The sequence below is a fragment of the Notolepis coatsorum genome (genome assembly GCF_963971535.1).
Source record: "Notolepis coatsorum genome assembly, chromosome: 8".
NCBI classification, from domain to species: Eukaryota; Metazoa; Chordata; class Actinopteri; order Aulopiformes; family Paralepididae; genus Notolepis; species Notolepis coatsorum.
Window position 1 is genome coordinate 39626692 of NC_140172.1, and position 18635 is coordinate 39645326.

The window sequence follows — 18635 nt, forward strand, 5'->3', positions numbered from 1 at the left end:
GAATGCATACACTGTATTGCTGCAACAATTACCAATGTGTTTTACACAAATGGCTCAATAAAGGAATCTGAATCTGAATCTGAATCTGAGTAAAGAATGGTATCGTCTGCATAGAGATGGATGGAGGAGTTTCTATCATGAGTATTTTCTTTAATGAACAGGGCAATCTTTTCACATAACATTTTCCATCAAATGGAAATGACAGAAGAACAAAAAAGGCCTTTGTAAATGACCAGCTATATTATGTCAGGAAGCACTGTTTCCAATTTGGTGGCAGTACCTACAAGTTAAGATAAAAAAAAAAAAAAAAGTTTTGCATAAAAGTAATGTCATTTTGAGAAATGGCTGTTAAAGTTTGTTCAGTAGCTTGGTTTACAGTATGCAGCTCATACAAAAATGCAAAAACCTAATATTTATAGTTGCTTTTGATTATTGTTGTATATGTTTTATGAAACTACAGTAATTGTAGTGGCAACATATGATTATTATGATTATGATAGTGCCTCGCTTAAGTCTAGTTTGAAGGAAGATGGGGACGGTCCGTTCTCTGTGAAAAAGACATTACTTTACCTGCTTGCAGCTGACGCAATGTTTAGCAAACTTCTTGTCGTGGCAGGGGTTGCAGTAAACATCACTTCCCTTGGAGAGAAAGCTCAGTGAACCGATTGGTTTTTTACACTGGTAGCAGGTAAAACATTCATCATGCCACGAGTTCCCTTTGTACTCCACACTCTCTGTGCCTGTTGGAGGAGAGAAAACTGTCTGCATTAGTAGAGAGTAACTGTTCTCTACGCAACCGCTGCTATACAATAAAGTTATTATACCATTCAAGACTGTGGGGCATTCAGCAGGGACCTCAGACTAGTGCTGCAAGACCACAGGACTTCTGGAGACTCTAACACCTAAAGACCTTCTACACATACACCGTAGAGAGCATTCCATCTGGGAATATCACCGTGTGGCATGGAAACAGCACCCACGAGGACCGCATGGCCCTGCAGAGAGTGGCACAGTTGGTTGAGCGTACCACCGGAGGAGAACTAGTGGACTGCAAGGACTCAGCCCAACAGAACCATAAAGGTTACGAGCCATTCGAACAAAGGATTCTTTCTCTCTGCTGAGGTCAGGCGAATGCTAGCGCAGCCTGAAGGTCAACACAGAGAGAACCACTACCCACAAGCCATCTGAGTCCTAAATAAGTAAAAAATAAAGATTCTGTCTAGCAACTGTATAATACTCATTGACTGCATAGACCACCGCAACACTTCCGGTATTCTGAAATCATGGGAGAGAGAGCGGGGGGAGAAAATGAATGAATGTGGATGAGAGCCTTGACATTAAGTGATTGTAGCTACTCCCGAACTCCGCATGCGCAGATTGATAAACCTAGATCTCTGGACAATCCAGAGAGACTCTGTGGGAAATCTGCGCATGCAGAGTTCGGGAGTAGGTGCGGAAAAGTGACTATAGCTTGGCAGAGAAAGTGCTGATCGACTTGGCATTGGTCTCTCCGTATTCAGGAGACTCAGGCGTATAAAAGTCTATTGGATCCTGTCTCCAGCACCCCCACAGCCGTAGCTACAACCACTTAATGTCAAAGCTCTCATCCACATTCATTCATTTTCTCCCCCCGCTCTCTCTCCCATGAGCTCAATGTAACGCGGAAGTGCAGTTGTCTATTGCATCATATACCCATAGTCCCTCACTGTAATGATTTATTTTGCACATCTTACAGATGATTAATAGTTTTGAGCCTACTGTCAGCTAGTTTCCTTTATCCTGTATCTTATGTCTTTATTCCCTTTATCTGTGTGAGGGGGGGCAAGGAGAAGAAACATGTATTGCCATTGTACAGTAATGCGTGCATGACAAAAATAAAGACTTTGACTTAACTTGAATAAGAATGGAGCAGAGTTGACTCCTTGACTCCAATGAAGGAGGTGAGCGCATATTACATGTACTGTAGCCATTTTGGTTACAGAGCTGCTACTGATTTAGGTCATTTTTCAGCCGGTATTGGTTTATAACAGTCAGTATTGGTTTATAACAGTCAGTATTATTTTATAACAGTTAGTATTGGTTTATCATTCATTAGTATAATATTGCAGTTTAGCATAACAGGATAATATAGCATAGCATTACAGTATAGGCTAGTAGGAGTATAGAAGTACAATATAGAATAATACATTATATAAATATATAGATAAATGTATGTGTGTGTGTATACATGAATTAACCTAAATATGCAATTTAACTGATAGATACACAAAATGTATTTATTTATGTTAATTTTATTGTGTTGATGTTCCCATTTCTGCAAAATAAGTATGTACATTTTGTTTGGTTTGGTAAACATTGCACTTAGTCTATCAGTGGACTGTATGTGTGTAGGGGCGGGTACAAATAAGAATTTTCTTCTTCCTGTTACTTTCGGCCATGGAATTTAGTGGAGCATATTAATATGTACTGTTGGACTGTAATAATTCCATGTACGAATAAATAAAAATGAAATGAAATAACAGTCAGTATTGGTTTATAACAGTTAGTATTGGTTTATAACAGTCATGTGTATTGAGCCGTACTGTATTCTGTACCCATTCTGCAATCTGTTAATAAAGTTTTCAATCAATCAATCAGTCAGTCTTCAGTCTCACCAGCCGGTATTGGTTTATAACAGCCGTGGCAGCGCGGGGCGTCTTCGCGGGAGCAGCACTTCCCACACATGATGCGGTCATCCTTGGTACTGAAGGGTTCCTTAGCCAGGGGCTTGTAACACTTGGCACAGCGGAAACAGTCCTCGTGCCAGAAACGGCCCTTATGGCTGAGCTCCTGACGGATGGATGGAGGTAGAGATCGATGAAGGACGGGTGTCAGCGGTCAATGGATGGAGAGAGAGAGAGAGAAAGAGAGAAGAAGATGGGAAGCGTGAGAGAGGGAGAAATGATTGGTGTCATCTTGGGAATGTGTGATGATGGGGACGGCATGGAACAGGATGAGTGAAGAAAGGTACAGAGAGAGAGTAAATATTTAAATGAGGTAGGGGAGAGAGAGAGAAGAGAGAGAGAGAGAGAGAGAGAGAGAGAGAGAGAGAGAGAGAGAGAGAGAGAGAGAGAGAGAGAGAGAGAGAGAGAGAGAGAGAGAGAGAGAGAGAGAGAGAGAGAGAGAGAGAGAGAGAGAGGAGATAGGCTGGGACAAGAAAGAATAGTGACTTCATGTACGGGTTACTACATTTTTTGGCTGATCATTACTTTTTCCATGACCAATAGTGCTACTTCAAGGCATTGTATGAATATGTATACATTGTGTATACACCCCCCCCCCCCCTACACACAAACACACACACCTTAGATTCAACGCTGATGGGCCGACGGCACTCGGCACAGGAATTGGCACAGAACTTGGCGTGGCAGCGGACGCAGACCGGCCTGCCCTCGTTCCGGACAAACCTCTTCCCACCGAGGTCGTCCCGGCAGTAGAAACAGTGGGAGCTTTCTGCCATGGCCACGCTGGGGGGGCAGGAGAGAGAGAGAGAGAGAGAGAGAGAGAGAGAGAGAGAGAGAGAGAGAGAGAGAGAGAGAGAGAGAGAGAGAGAGAGAGAGAGAGAGAGAGAGAGAGAGAGAGAGAGGTGCACAAAGGGTGGGTTACAACTGAAAACTTGTCTTCTTCAACATGACGGCTTCGGAGTGGGTGTTTGTGCTTACTTGAGCATTGGGGGGACATGTGCTGGGGGACATGTGCTGTAATTTTTGACAATTCTGACCAGTAGTCTTTGTAGGAGCAAGTATGAACACTACCTACAATCACCACATAGGGGCACTGTTGCTATGATAGTTACTTAGTATGACACAGGTCAAGTCAAGGCTTCTGGAGAAACCAGTGGTGTAATATTATTTACTGGAGTGGTTTGTTGATAAGATGTCCTTCATGCCTTCTATTCCCCAAAGATAGCTTTGACTCCCCATACAAGAACATGGATTATGGAAATGTTTGCATGTTGTTCTATTTGTGAGCACTTTACACACTGTTAGCATGTAGCCTACTGTTGTGGAAAATATATAATGTAGCCTACTGGAAAATATCATGTGTTTTCTGTTATTACATATTTCAGCATGTTCCACCTAGTGTACAGACGGCCTGTTTTGCCTGAAAACCATTTTAACGACCCATCCTCTCACAACAAGATAGATGTCTGCCTGCGAACAGGTGCACCTTATCTTTCAGATACTGCACACCCCATGATAACTTCTTTGTGTTTGTCTTTGTCTCATACCAACCTTGTGTATAATTGCAAGTCTGACCACAGATCTGTCTCTTTTCTGGCCGAGACGCTCGTAGGCCCTATACATGTTACATTGTCTTGTCTTCCTCCGAAACTGAGGAAACTTCTGTGATCACAGAAATAAACTATTTTCTTTTGAAATAGCTTGAATCTATCTCAATTTCTACAGCTCACTGCCTTTGCTAAATAAGAATTGTCCACAACACTACCTGCCTTGTCTTGATATGAGTCATTATGATAATGATGCCTTTTACAGTATAAACCTTGTCGCCATCTGTTGGACCACAGTTGGTCGCCATCTGTTTGTCCATTTATTTGTTCATACTAGGGCTGTCAAAATTAATGCTTTAACTTTGGAGATTAATTTAAATTAATTAAAGCATTAAAATAAATTAATCTAGATTAATCTATGGAGTGAAAAATCTTCAACGTTCTGAACTTTCACCAGTATATTTGCTTGTTCTTTTTTTGCATCGACTCATGCACCTTTTTGAATATCATCTGACATGAAGATGGAACACATTTTTGTTGTTAATATGATTTATATTACTATTAAAATACTATTAAAATAGTATTTGAATCTAAATATACTTTCTTTGTGTTGATTCTACATTAATTCCATGATTTTACTCAAGTAAATATCTGTTACAAGCTTCGGTCTTAAGTAGAAAAATGCTATTTTTAATCTAGATTAATCTAGATTAATTAAGAAAATTGTGAGATTAATTAGTAAAAAAAAATGTAATCTATTGACAGCACTAGTTCATACATATACACACTGCCACTTTACTTTACTAACTCACTGCCACTTTACTGCCATTATTTTATTTTACTGCCATTATTTATATGTACCACTGCACTAAGTTATCTTTTACCTCTATATTTATTTCACTCATTGATTTCATTTTTAGCCACTGTTTATATTGTATATAGTCCTGTATATTGTGTGTGTACATTGTGTTAGTTACTTTACAGTATGTTTATAGTTTCCTATATGTTGTTTATATTAGATATTTGTATATACACCGTGGGAAGGGGGGAACGTAATTAAATGTTTCTGTATGTCTTGCACATTATTGTTTATTTTATTTGCTATTTTAGGTTTGTAAGAGATTTTGTTTATGTATGATATTGTGAGAAAGCGGCAGGCCTAGATTTTTTATTTTACCTTTATTTTACCAGGTAGTCACTTGAGATCAAAGATCTCTTTTTCGAGCAAGACCTGGCCAAAGATAAGCATTCGCTTCCTTCTGCTCCTTCTCAAACTAATTTGTTTATCATTTAATGAAGAATATTTCATTTTAAATGTGTTTCTTTAGTTTATAATTTGTATTGTGTTTTTATATGGTTGATTGGTCGAGATAAAATAAACTCAACTCATTATGGGAAATGACAATAAAGTTGACTTTGACTGATACAAAGAACTGTGGGATATCAGCAACTGTTGTCCTGATCTCCTTCTGCAGCACTAGCGCTTCTAGGTCACGGCCTGCAGAGCAATGATCATCACTTGCTGATAGGACGGCTCATAAAGCTTGATGTATTGGGTGATAAATGTTCAGAGAGAGTGTGAGAACGGCATGAGAAGCAGATAGATGACGGGGATTATAACACTGTCCATGCCATTGTAGTAGTAGTCTCCAGTTCCTAACACATACCTTAACGTCACTACTGTAGTGACTTTTCAATTGCAAAAAAAGGACGGAACTCACCCCAGTCCTTAAGTATATGTATGCTAATTGCGACAGGACAGCTGTTTCAATTGCAAATCACTAGTGGCACCATTCATGTTTATTTTTTTTTATCTACTTTTTCTCCCATTTTCTATTTCTCTCCCATCCCAATTTCGTATTGTCCAATTCTACCCTCCCCTGTCTCGAACGCTGTTAGGCCATGCCTCCCACAGGCCGGCTGCAATGTGGACGAAGCCTTGCATCACGTGTCGCCTCCGGTACACGAGGAACAGCCGTCGCATTTTTTTCACCGGCACAGCGCGATCTCTCAGCGTCGGGGGTCTGCGTTTGGAGGGCACGCCGCCCCCGTCGCCTCCTGATTCTGCTGCGCCGGCGCACCAATCGACGTGTAGGAGTCGCTGTGCACAACGTCCGATCCCCACCCATCAGCTTCCCACCCCCTAATACTGCCAATTGTATTAGTATGAACGACCAGCCAAGCTGATAGCAATGCGGAGAGCTGGGCTCGAACCCAGCGTCTCCTGCATTGGTGGTGAGCGCCTTGCCCACTGCACCACCTAGCCGCCCGCACCATTCATGTTTCTACACTAAAAGACACGTTAGGAGCTGGAGACTACTGTATTGTATATCAGTCTTCAAAGATGTTTAGATCAATTAAAACAGACATACTGAATTTTATTCACTCATATTTAAATTTGTGTGTCTTACATACAGATGTATGCCCAGCCCATATGGGCTTACAAGACACATAAACAATAAGTATAGTATACTTAACAATAAGTATATAGACCAAGATGGCCACAAAAAAAGAAAAAAAAAGAAAACATAACAAGCTGTAAACAATGTACTTCAAAGAAACAAGAGGAATTCATATAAAATTATATAGGATATAAAGTGTTTTTTCTCAAGTGCCATGCTTTCTCCAAAAATCCTGCAAAGCTGAAAATCTCCTCCACAAAAAAACCAACTCAACATACAACTCTCAGACTGCCAAAACAAATCCGGATTTACAAATTGAACTTTATTAAAAAAGAAAACTCCTCAAGTCGGTGTACAAGGGGCAGTGAAAAACAAAATGAAATTCATCCTCCACCAACATCCTCTATAAGTTGCTTTGCTCATGCCCTATAGAGAGCATCCTGACTGGTAACATTCACAATTTGGGAATAGCACCGCACATGACCGCACAGACTGCAGAGAGTGGCTCGATCAGCCGAACACACAATTGGAGGTGGCCATGTGGGCTTCCCACTCTCCAGGACATTTACACCAGGTGTTGCAGGGCCAAGGCTAAGAGAATAATCAAAGAATCTAGTCACCTAAACAACTGCTTCTTTGCACTGCTGCAGTCAAGCAAGCGCTACCGGAGTCTCGTGGCCAGTACAGAGAGACTCAGAAGGAGCTTCTATCCCCAGGCCATCAGGATGCTCAATGACTATGTAACAACCCATCATCTACACTCATGCACACACATCCACATGCACACACTCACTTTAAACATACACTCACCTCTCACCTTAACACTCACTTTAGACACTTTTAACACTACACCATATTTTATCTATTTATTACAAAAATATTTGCACTACTGTACATCCATACCTAATATATATATTTTTTTTACCTCATTGTCTGCATTTTTACTTCATTGTATTTGATGTTGTACTTTAGTTTGTATATTGTACAATGTATATTTGTATGGTGTTGGGACTTTATTCCTCTTTACCACTTTCTTTACTGTATGAAACACATTCTCAGGGGCTCATACAGAACCAAGCATTTCACTGTAATGTACATGTACTTTATAAGTGTCAAATAAAACAAAACTTGAAACTTGGATAGAGGATTGTGCCCCATATGCACAGACAGGTGGCACAGCAATGTCTATGTCTTCATTTCAAGTAACTCGTGTCCTACTACACCACAGAACAAGACAAACAAATCACTCTCAAATCCATCCCACATAACGTTCCTAAACATAGAAGTTAAATAACTATGTTCCTCACCATAAATCTCAGACATACGTCTCTGATTACAGGCTTGGGATTTCCTACGGCAAATGTACCCTCCATATTGACAGAAGTTACATGTGCGCACACACACACACACACTGTTCCCACATGAGGTTCAAGCTGACTGACTGTGTGGAATTCTCATACATTAGTGAGAGAACTCTGTGTGTTTGTGTGTGTGTGTGTGTAGAGAGAGAGAGAGAGCATGTTTGTGAAAATGGTATGTTTATATTCATGCATGCGCGCTTCAACTGCATTGAGTACCAATCAATCATGTCAGTGTGTGTGTAGTAAGGTGAACACATAAAGGAATGCCAGGTATGATTGTGGTGAGATTTGGAATGTTGACAGCTCCTTAACACACACACACACACACACACACACACACACACACACACACACACACACACACGCTCACGCACGCACCCACACCCACACACACAGACCACTCCCTAGGAAACCACAAGACCTTTCACTTTTCACTGAGGGCACCATGTCAGGAAAGAGGCAGAGGAAGAATGTCTAAATATGGCCTCTGTTTGGCCTAGATTTTGGGGTTATAGCCAAGAAATAAAGAATTTCACCCCTTTATACTGTAAAAGGATAGGGACGTAACTAGGGTTGGGTACCGTTCATATCGATACCAGTACCCAACGGTACCTTTTTCTGTACTTTAGTCTAAATTCTTTTTTTTTTAAATACAAACTTCTAATAATTTATTATCATTATTATTTATTTAGAATAATATTGCAGAGAGCGTTGTCTGCATCTAGCTTTGTAAAGTGTAACAACACTTGCGACTGTTTTTGGCTTGCCATTGCCCCTACTGCTTTGTTGTTGAATCAAGTCAAACGTTGATGTGAACGTGCGGCACACTTCATAGGTTTCGTTTCACGGTAAACAAAACATTGACGCCATCGGACTTAAAATTTATAAACAGTGGCTCGGTAGTACCGACATGATTCGGTCGGTACCCTTAAAAGTACCGGATTCGGTACCCATCCCTAGACATAACAATAAACTTGAAGCTTGAAACTAAATTTTTTTTTTTTATCTACTTTTTTCTCCCCGTTTTTCTATTTTTCTCCCGTCCCCAATTTCGTATTGTCCAATTCTACCCTCCCCTGTCTTGAACGCTGTTAGGCCATGCCTCCCACAAGCCGGCTGCAATGTGGACGAAGCCTTGCCTCCTGTACTCGAGGAGGCAGCCGTCACATCTTTTCACCTGCACAGCGCGATCTCTCAGCGGCGAGGGTCTGCGTGGGAGGGACACGCCGCCCTCGTCGCTTCCTGATTCTACTGCGCAGGCGCACCAACCGACCTGTAGGAGTCGCTGTTCACAACGTCCGATCCCCACCCACCAGCTTCCCACCCCCTAATACTGCCAATTGCATTAGTATGAACGACCTTCTTCAAAATGGCGCTGCACCGAACGGCTGCCTTTCTGATCGCTCCGTCGAGACTGTGCTTTCTTTTGTTAATTTTTATAGTATTAAGAGTTTTATTTGCACCTACTGTTGGTGCATTATATGTGTATGACCGTCAGTCAATCATTGACATTGGATTAAGGAAAACTTACCGATTGGATTGCTCTCTGGATCGGATTGCTGAACAGCAGCAGTGGCCCTTTGTTGTGGCCATGGCCAAGGCGACGACGACACAGAACCACATTGCCCAGCATATTGTTGGCCAATGTGCAATCGATAGGAAATAAACTGGACGACATCAGAGCACGGATCCAATTCCAGAGGGACATTCGGGACTGTAATGTCCTCTGTTTCACAGAAACTTGGCTGTCTCCAGATGTCCCGAATCATGCAATAGAACCGGCAGACCACTTCTTTGTCCTCCGCAAGGACCGGACGGCGGAGTCACTAAGGACGAAGGGAGGCGGCATTGCCTTCATGATAAACAAGGAGTGGTGCGATATAGGCAACGCAAAGGAATTGTCTAACCACTGCTCCCCAGACCTGGAGTTTATCGCGATCAAATGTCGACCCTTCTTTCTTCCGAGAGAGTTGACGTCCATCATCCTCATCGGAGTGTACATCCCACCACACGCGAACACTGGGACCGCACTTTCAAAACTTCACGACGAGGTAAACAAACAACAGATAGCTAGCGTTGACGCTGCCATTGTGGTTCTGGGCGATTTCAACAGCGCGCGTCTTAAAAAGGTGTTGCCGAATTTCTATCAGCATGTGACCTGTCCCACCAGAGGCGAGAACATATTAGACCATGTATACTCGCAATTTAAGAATGGGTACAAGTCACAGGCTCTTAGTCCATTCGGTAAGTCCGATCACGCCGCCATCTTTCTTTTGCCAAAGTATAAACAAAGTCTCAAGCGAACGCCGGTGGTCTCGCGAGAGGTTAAGCGTTGGACCGTGACGTCAGAGGAGACACTCCAAGCTGCACTTGAATGCACAGACTGGAGTGTATTCCGTGATAACACAGCCAATATTAACGAATACACTGAAACGGTGCTTGACTTTGTCTGTACTCTGGTAGAAGAAACAATCCCCTCTACCACAATTAGAATCTACCCAAATCAAAAGCCCTGGGTAGATAAATCCGTCCGTGAGGCTCTGAAAGTGCGCACATCAGCATACAACACCGGGCTGGTGACAGGCAACATGGAAGAACACAAGACGGCAAGATACAACGTCAGGAGAGCAGTAATAGAGGCAAAACGGCGTTACAGGGATAAAGTTGAACTTCAGTTTGAACAGGCTGACTCTAGAGGCATGTGGCAGGGCCTCAGAACAATGACAGATTACAAAGGCACCTCCCTCAAACTGAACAGTGACATCTCCTTAGCAAATGATCTCAATTCCTTCTATGCGAGGTTTGAGGCTGTGAATAACAACACCAGCCTACAAACCACGGCAATGGGGGGGGGGGGTCTGCTGATGGAGACTCAGTGTTCAGGGTAACAGAGCATGAGGTGAGACGGATCTTTAAAAAGGTGAATATCAGGAAGGCAGCAGGACCAGACGGCATCCCCGGCCGCGTCCTAAAAGTCTGTGCCGACCAACTGGCCCCGGTATTCACTGACATCTTCAACCTGTCCTTGGAACAGGCTGTCATCCCCACCTGTCTGAAGAAGTCCACCATCATCCCTGTACCCAAAAAATCTACGCCCGCTTGCCTCAACGACTACCGCCCTGTAGCCCTCACCTCCATAGCCATGAAGTGCTTTGAGAAGCTAGTGAAGGGCTACATCTGTTCCTCCCTCCCCATCAACCTTGGCCCCCCTGCAATTTGCATATCGCCCCAACAGGTCCACGGAGGACGCCATAGCCCATGTGCTGCACACAGCAGCATCACACCTGGACAAGAGGCAGGGGAACTATGTGAGAATGCTGTTCATCGACTACAGCTCAGCATTCAATACCATAGTCCCCTCCAAACTCATAGCCAAGCTCAGGGACCTGGGCTTGAACTATGACCTCTGCCAGTGGGTCTTGGACTTCCTGACGGGCAGACCCCAGGTGGTAAGAGCAGGCAACTGCACCTCCTCATCCATCACGCTCAACATAGGGGCCCCCCAGGGCTGTGTTCTGAGCCCCCTCCTCTACTCCCTGTACACACATGACTGCGTAGCACAGCGGAACAACAACACAATCATCAAATTTGCTGATGACACAGTAGTGGTGGGCCTGATCTCTGCCAACGACGAGAGGGCCTACCTGGAAGAGGTAGAGAATCTGTCACAGTGGTGTCAGGAGAACTGCCTCTCCCTGAACGTCAGCAAAACAAAAGAGATGATTGTGGACTTCAGGAGGTCGGGGGTCAAGGACTACAGCCCCCTCAGCATCGACGGGCTGATATACGTCATACGGCCGCTGGGTGATGCGATTGGCTCTGTGGTTGGAGCTAATGCCCGCCCCCATTCTACCTAGACTAGACAGCGAGTGGAAGAAGCCACTTCCTCAATGCTGCGAGGCAGAGTGGGGCCCGTGCGCTCTGGAGGGAGAGAGGGAGAGAGAGAGGCGTCTCTACAATTCGTAGCCGCATTTCTGCAGACCCCTCTCTGATTGGTTGAACTCCATTTCTGCAGACCCCTCCCATTTCTGCAGACCCCTCTCTGATTGGTTGAGCGAAGCCTCTCTCTGATTGGTTGAGCGAAGCCCCTTTTAAGGTACGCGCTTGGTTTGAGCAAAGCCCCTCTCAGGTACGTGTTGTAAGGTTATCGCGGTGCTCGCGCCAAAAAAAGAAATCGCGCCAAAAAAAGAAAAAAGATGCCGCACATTAATATGGCAGCAAATCTTAAAATACGCGTCAGCAATGATGAGCGTTTTCCCTGTACTCCGCCATGTGAATCTAATCTGGATGCGTACCCTGAACTTGTGGTAGGCCTAGACATTTTCAATTCATCGTCTTGTTTACATCAGGGTCCCCCATGTTCAATTCATGATAACATATATGACATACAGGTAGACAGATGGACAGTACTGCTACATTTAGACATTTATGACATACCAGATTTTGAACTTGTGGTAGGCCTAGACATTTTCAATTCATCGTCTTGTTTACATCAGGGTCCCCCATGTTCAATTCATGATAACATATATGACATACAGGTAGACAGATGGACAGTACTGCTACATTTAGACATTTATGACATACCAGATTTTGAACTTGTGGTAGGCCTAGACATTTTCAATTCATCGTCTTGTTTACATCAGGGTCCCCCATGTTCAATTCATGATAACATATATGACATACAGGTAGACAGATGGACAGTACTGCTACATTTAGACATTTATGACATACCAGATTTTGAACTTGTGGTAGGCCTAGACATTTTCAATTCATCGTCTTGTTTACATCAGGGTCCCCCATGTTCAATTCATGATAACATATATGACATACAGGTAGACAGATGGACAGTACTGCTACATCTAGACATTTATGACATACCAGATTTTGAACTTGTGGTAGGCCTAGACATTTTCAATTCATCGTCTTGTTTACATCAGGGTCCCCCATGTTCAATTCATGATAACATATATGACATACAGGTAGACAGATAGACAGTACTGCTACATCTAGACATTTATGACATACCAGATTTACAAATACAGTACTGTTTGTGATACAAAAAGAGTCCAGAAAAGAAAGGCTATACATTTGACGTAGAAACTGTACATTGGAGGAGGTTGGGTGGGTGGGGGGGACTGTACATTGCTTCTTCTAAGTGTCTATGCATGAAGGCAAAACTGTTGTATATTGCCACAGGAAGTAAGTAAGAGAAGGAATACAATTACTCTAGTCTGTAGAGTGTACCGGTATACTGTGTATGTACGTATACGGATATTAACACATGGGCCGGTTACAGACATGGTCTAAGACATGACAGTACTATCTAGAGTTGGTCCATTCAATTAACTATCTGATCCCGGACTTGGTCTAATCCATGGCTACGAAACAAACTCTAAATATAATCAATGAATTATTACTGTACATGCTGACTTTAGCTGGATATTCTATCCTAGATGACTACATCCATGACAGTTTCCTGGAGCCTCTGAACCCTCATGTGACGGGTATATCCAGTGGGTCACAGGTCCTGGAGCCTCTGAACCCTCATGTGATGGTGTATCCAGTGGGTCACAGGTCCTGGAGCCTCTGAACCCTCATGTGATGGGTGTATCCAGTGGGTCACAGGTCCTGGAGCCTCTGAACCCTCATGTGACGGGTGTATCCAGTGGGTCACAGGTCCTGGAGCCTCTGAACCCTCATGTGACGGGTGTATCCAGTGGGTCACAGGTCCTGGAGCCTCTGAATCCTCAGCATGTGACGGGTGTATCCAGTGGGTCACAGGTCCTGGAGCCTCTGAACCCTCAGCATGTGATGGGTGTATCCAGTGGGTCACAGGTCCTGGAGCCTCTGAACCCTCATGTGATGGTGTATCCAGTGGGTCACAGGTCCTGGAGCCTCTGAACCCTCATGTGATGGTGTATCCAGTGGGTCACAGGTCCTGGAGCCTCTGAACCCTCAGCATGTGACGGGTGTATCCAGTGGGTCACAGGTCCTGGAGCCTCTGAACCCTCATGTGATGGGTGTATCCAGTGGGTCACAGGTCCTGAAGCCTCTGAACCCTCATGTGACGGGTGTATCCAGTGGGTCACAGGTCCTGGAGCCTCTGAACCCTCATGTGATGGGTGTATCCAGTGGGTCACAGGTCCTGGAGCCTCTGAACCCTCATGTGATGGTGTATCCAGTGGGTCACAGGTCCTGGAGCCTCTGAACCCTCAGCATGTGACGGGTGTATCCAGTGGGTCACAGGTCCTGGAGCCTCTGAACCCTCATGTGATGGTGTATCCAGTGGGTCACAGGTCCTGGAGCCTCTGAACCCTCATGTGATGGTGTATCCAGTGGGTCACAGGTCCTGGAGCCTCTGAACCCTCATGTGATGGGTGTATCCAGTGGGTCACAGGTCCTGGAGCCTCTGAACCCTCATGTGATGGGTGTATCCAGTGGGTCACAGGTCCTGGAGCCTCTGAACCCTCATGTGACGGGTGTATCCAGTGGGTCACAGGTCCTGGAGCCTCTGAACCCTCATGTGATGGGTGTATCCAGTGGGTCACAGGTCCTGGAGCCTCTGAACCCTCATGTGACGGGTTTATCCAGTGGGTCACAGGTCCTGGAGCCTCTGAACCCTCATGTGATGGGTGTATCCAGTGGGTCACAGGTCCTGGAGCCTCTGAACCCTCATGTGATGGTGTATCCAGTGGGTCACAGGTCCTGGAGCCTCTGAACCCTCAGCATGTGACGGGTGTATCCAGTGGGTCACAGGTCCTGGAGCCTCTGAACCCTCATGTGATGGGTGTATCCAGTGGGTCACAGGTCCTGGAGCCTCTGAACCCTCATGTGATGGTGTATCCAGTGGGTCACAGGTCCTGGAGCCTCTGAACCCTCATGTGATGGTGTATCCAGTGGGTCACAGGTCCTGGAGCCTCTGAACCCTCATGTGATGGGTGTATCCAGTGGGTCACAGGTCCTGGAGCCTCTGAACCCTCATGTGATGGGTGTATCCAGTGGGTCACAGGTCCTGGAGCCTCTGAACCCTCATGTGATGGGTGTATCCAGTGGGTCACAGGTCACTCCAGAGCTGAGCGACCAGACCACATTTATGGGAGCTGACGGCATTGAAGGTGGAGACTTGTTTTTTCAAAATTGTGTTCATTGTCATGGCCAATAGTCAATGTATTTATACATGCATTATAAATACAACAATTAGGTTGCTCAACACGTGGGATGTCCATTGGCAAGGCGTACCTCTAGGTGCTGACACCTCAAAGGCTCGATCTCCTCTGCTGACCATTTTTGAATTTATATAAATGTTTACACTACAGTTCAAATACAATATCATCTATTGCTCCATCTTTTTTCAGCTGTTTTAGCCAGAGAGAGGTATCGGTCCCACCCGCATTTCATTGTAGCCTTGTATGCAAATAAACAACTTGTGACAAATAACTCTTGACTTGACTTGACCACCAGCCTCTCTCTCTTAAGGCATTAACTGGGTTAATTAATCTAAATGTTATATTGTAACCGTCTAGTTATTGATTGATTGAAAACTTTATTAACAGATTGCAGAATGGGTACAGTACACAGTACAGCTCAATACATACAATTGTTAAGGGAATGCAGACCCCAGAGAAAGACTTTCGTCTTGTTTACATCAGGGTCCCCCATTTTCAATTCATCGTAACATATGACATACAGATAGACAACTGGGTTAATCTAAATGTTACATTGTACAGTAAGTGGGGAGTGTAAACAAGTTGAACGCTGGCTGTGTTGTGAAATGTGAATAAACCGTGAAGTCACGCGAAATAACGTTATACGCGAAGCTATACAAACCAATTACATAATCCTATCCAACATGTGTAAAGGCACACACAACATATTCCAGTTAACGGTATATTTTTTTAATGATTCGTTATGGCGTAATCAATACTTCCATGCGTATAAATTGCGTTCAGCCTCTCTCTCTGGAGTTAACGGAGTTTCGACTCCTGGCTAGAGGAGCTTGTCTCGGCTCATGCGGGGGGCCAATCAGAGAGGGGCTTCGCTCAACCAATCAGAGAGGGGTCTGCAGAAATGGGAGGGGTCTGCAAAAATGGAGTTCAACCAATCAGAGAGGGGTCTGCAGAAATGCGGCTACGAATTGTAGAGACGCGAGAGAGAGGGCACTTGGGGGGGGGAGGGGGGGACACACCTGCTGCGCGGCACACGCGAGTGTGTGCACTGCAGAGGTGTCGGGTTTCGCTCTGGAAGAAGCTCTCTCTCTCTCTCTCTCCCACCCCCCCCCCCCCTCTCTCTCTCTCTCTCTCTCCCTCCTACTCTCCAGTGTGTGCAGAGGTGTCGGGTTTTGCTCTGGAAGAAGCTATCTCTCTCTCCCACCCCCCTCTCTCTCTCTCTCTCCCACCCCCCCTATCTCTCTCTCTCTCTCTCTCTATCTCTCTCAGTCCAAGCATGGCTTTGTCAGTATTCCAATGTACCCAACCCCCCCCCCCCCCCCCCCACCTCCAATGTACAGCCCCACCCAACCCCACCCCACCTACCCAACCTCCTCCAATGTACAGTTTCTATGTCAAATGTATGTCAGTATTCCAATGTACAGTGTCCCCCCCCTACCCAACCCCCCCCCCCCCCCCCCCCCCACCTCCAATGTACAGCCCCACCCCACCTACCCAACCTCCTCCAATGCACAGTTTCTATGTCAAATGTATATACACTCTTTTTCTGGATTTTTTTAGTATCACAAACAGTACTGTATTTGAAAATCTGGTATGTCATAAATGTATAGATGTAGCAGTACTGTCTATCTGTATGTCGTGTGTGTCATATCTGTATGTCGTGGGGCGACAGTGGCTCAGGAGGTAGAGCAGTCGTCTGGCAATCCGGAGGTACCGGTTCGATTCCCGCTCCTCCTGGGCAGTATGTCCATGTGTCCTTGAGCAAGACACTTAACCCCTAATTGCTCCCGATGAGCAGGTTGGCACCTTGCATGGTTGCCTCCGCCATCGGTGTGTGAATGGGTAATATGTAAGTAACAAATTGTAAAGCGCTTTGGATAAAAGCGCTATATATAAAAAAGCAGCCATTCATATGATGAATTGAAATGGGGGACCCTGATGGAAACAAGACGAAAGTCTTTCTCAGGTCTGCATCCTCTTAACAATTGTATGTATTGAGCTGTACTGTACTATACCCATTCTGCAATCTGTTAATAAACTTTTCAATCAATCAATCAATCTACCAGTAGCAGACTGTGTGGGCTGACTGTCACTCAAAGTGCTTATGGGCGGAGCCAGGCCATAACAGCCTGAAATCTTGAAGCTGGAAAATGATGGTTTTGAGTACTTGATTAGAAATATAAAACAATGCATTTTTTTGAAAAAAACCTTACAGATGTCTTCAATAGACTAACAGGAATTGTGTAAAGTTGCCCAAATAGTGCTAGGAATAGCAGTACATAGCCCCTTTAAGTAAAGGAACTATTTCTTCCACCACTGGGTGTGTGTGTGTGTGTGTGTGTGTGTGTGTGTGTGTGTCTTCTTTTGTGTATCCTGTTAATACATCACTAATTCCTAGATAACCAAACAGCAGGTTTGTTGGTTAACTTATCCATCTCTATTAGAAGACAACAAGCCCCGACCAACCCAAGACAACACCCACTCTTTATCTTCTTCTTTACCCGTTACCTGTCAATCATAGGTTGGTTTCTATGCATCTAACCTACGTGTATTTCTCGCTCTCAAACGTCCTGCCTCTTCCTGTGGTTTGTTCTCCATTCTCACAGTTTCACACTCTCTTACAGAACCACACTCAGTCAACACAGAATTCCCTTCTTTTTATCTACCCTTCTGTATTTCTATCAGGGGTGTAAAAAGTACCCAGAAATTATACTTAAGTGAAAGTATGGGTACCGTCTCAAAATCTTACTCAAGTAAAAGTCAGAGTATCTGGCTAAAAACACACTTGAGTAAAAGTAAAAAAGTTTCTACTTTTAAATGTACTTAAGTACCAAAAATTTAAGTAAACACTTTTTTTCTGACTGTCTATTCTTCTGATAGCAGGTGTTATTATTTATTATATTTAATCAAATATCCCCGCTTTCTAGTCTTGCACAAGGATCAATCAGCATGGGTATGGGCGGGTTCATTTTCCATTGATGGGGATTTGATTGGCTGTTTTTAAATAAAGTGCGGCCGCAGGATTAATAACGTTAACGTTAGTTCGGCCAGAGAAACAAATATACAGTACTAATAGAAATAGTTGGACCTGCGAGATTTGTACTTTGTACTTTGTAGGTCTGCATTTTAAATGTAAGGAGTAAAAAGTATGTATTTTTTTCTCTGAAATGTAATTGAGTAAAAGTACAAGTATACAAACCTAATAATACTCTAGTAAAGTACAAATCCCCAATAACAGTACTTTAGTATTGTAACAAAGTACAATTACTCAAGTACTTTACACCCCTGGTTTCTATCCAGAAATGTGAACCTTTGCACTCTCGAGAGGGTAGCTGCTAGTGAATAATGTTGTTGACAAATGTATACCGCCTGGGTCTGTTGCCATGGAGCTGGCGACGTTCATAGCGGTACTGGGCTATCAACGTCATCATAATGT

General features: G+C 44.2%; 1 protein-coding gene across 1 annotated transcript in view; it reads right to left on the reverse strand.

Moving 5' to 3' along the window:
* Positions 1 to 18635, reverse strand: part of LOC311233077 (four and a half LIM domains protein 1-like) — a 43165-nt gene that overhangs the window by 13762 nt on the left and 10768 nt on the right. The window contains exons 2-4 of the mRNA XM_084319949.1: positions 3344 to 3506; positions 2655 to 2829; positions 571 to 740 (exon numbers count right to left, since the gene is read on the reverse strand). Coding sequence (XP_084176075.1) covers positions 571 to 740; positions 2655 to 2829; positions 3344 to 3499 — 501 coding nt within the window. The 5' untranslated portion in view covers positions 3500 to 3506. The remainder of the gene's footprint in view (positions 1 to 570; positions 741 to 2654; positions 2830 to 3343; positions 3507 to 18635) is intronic.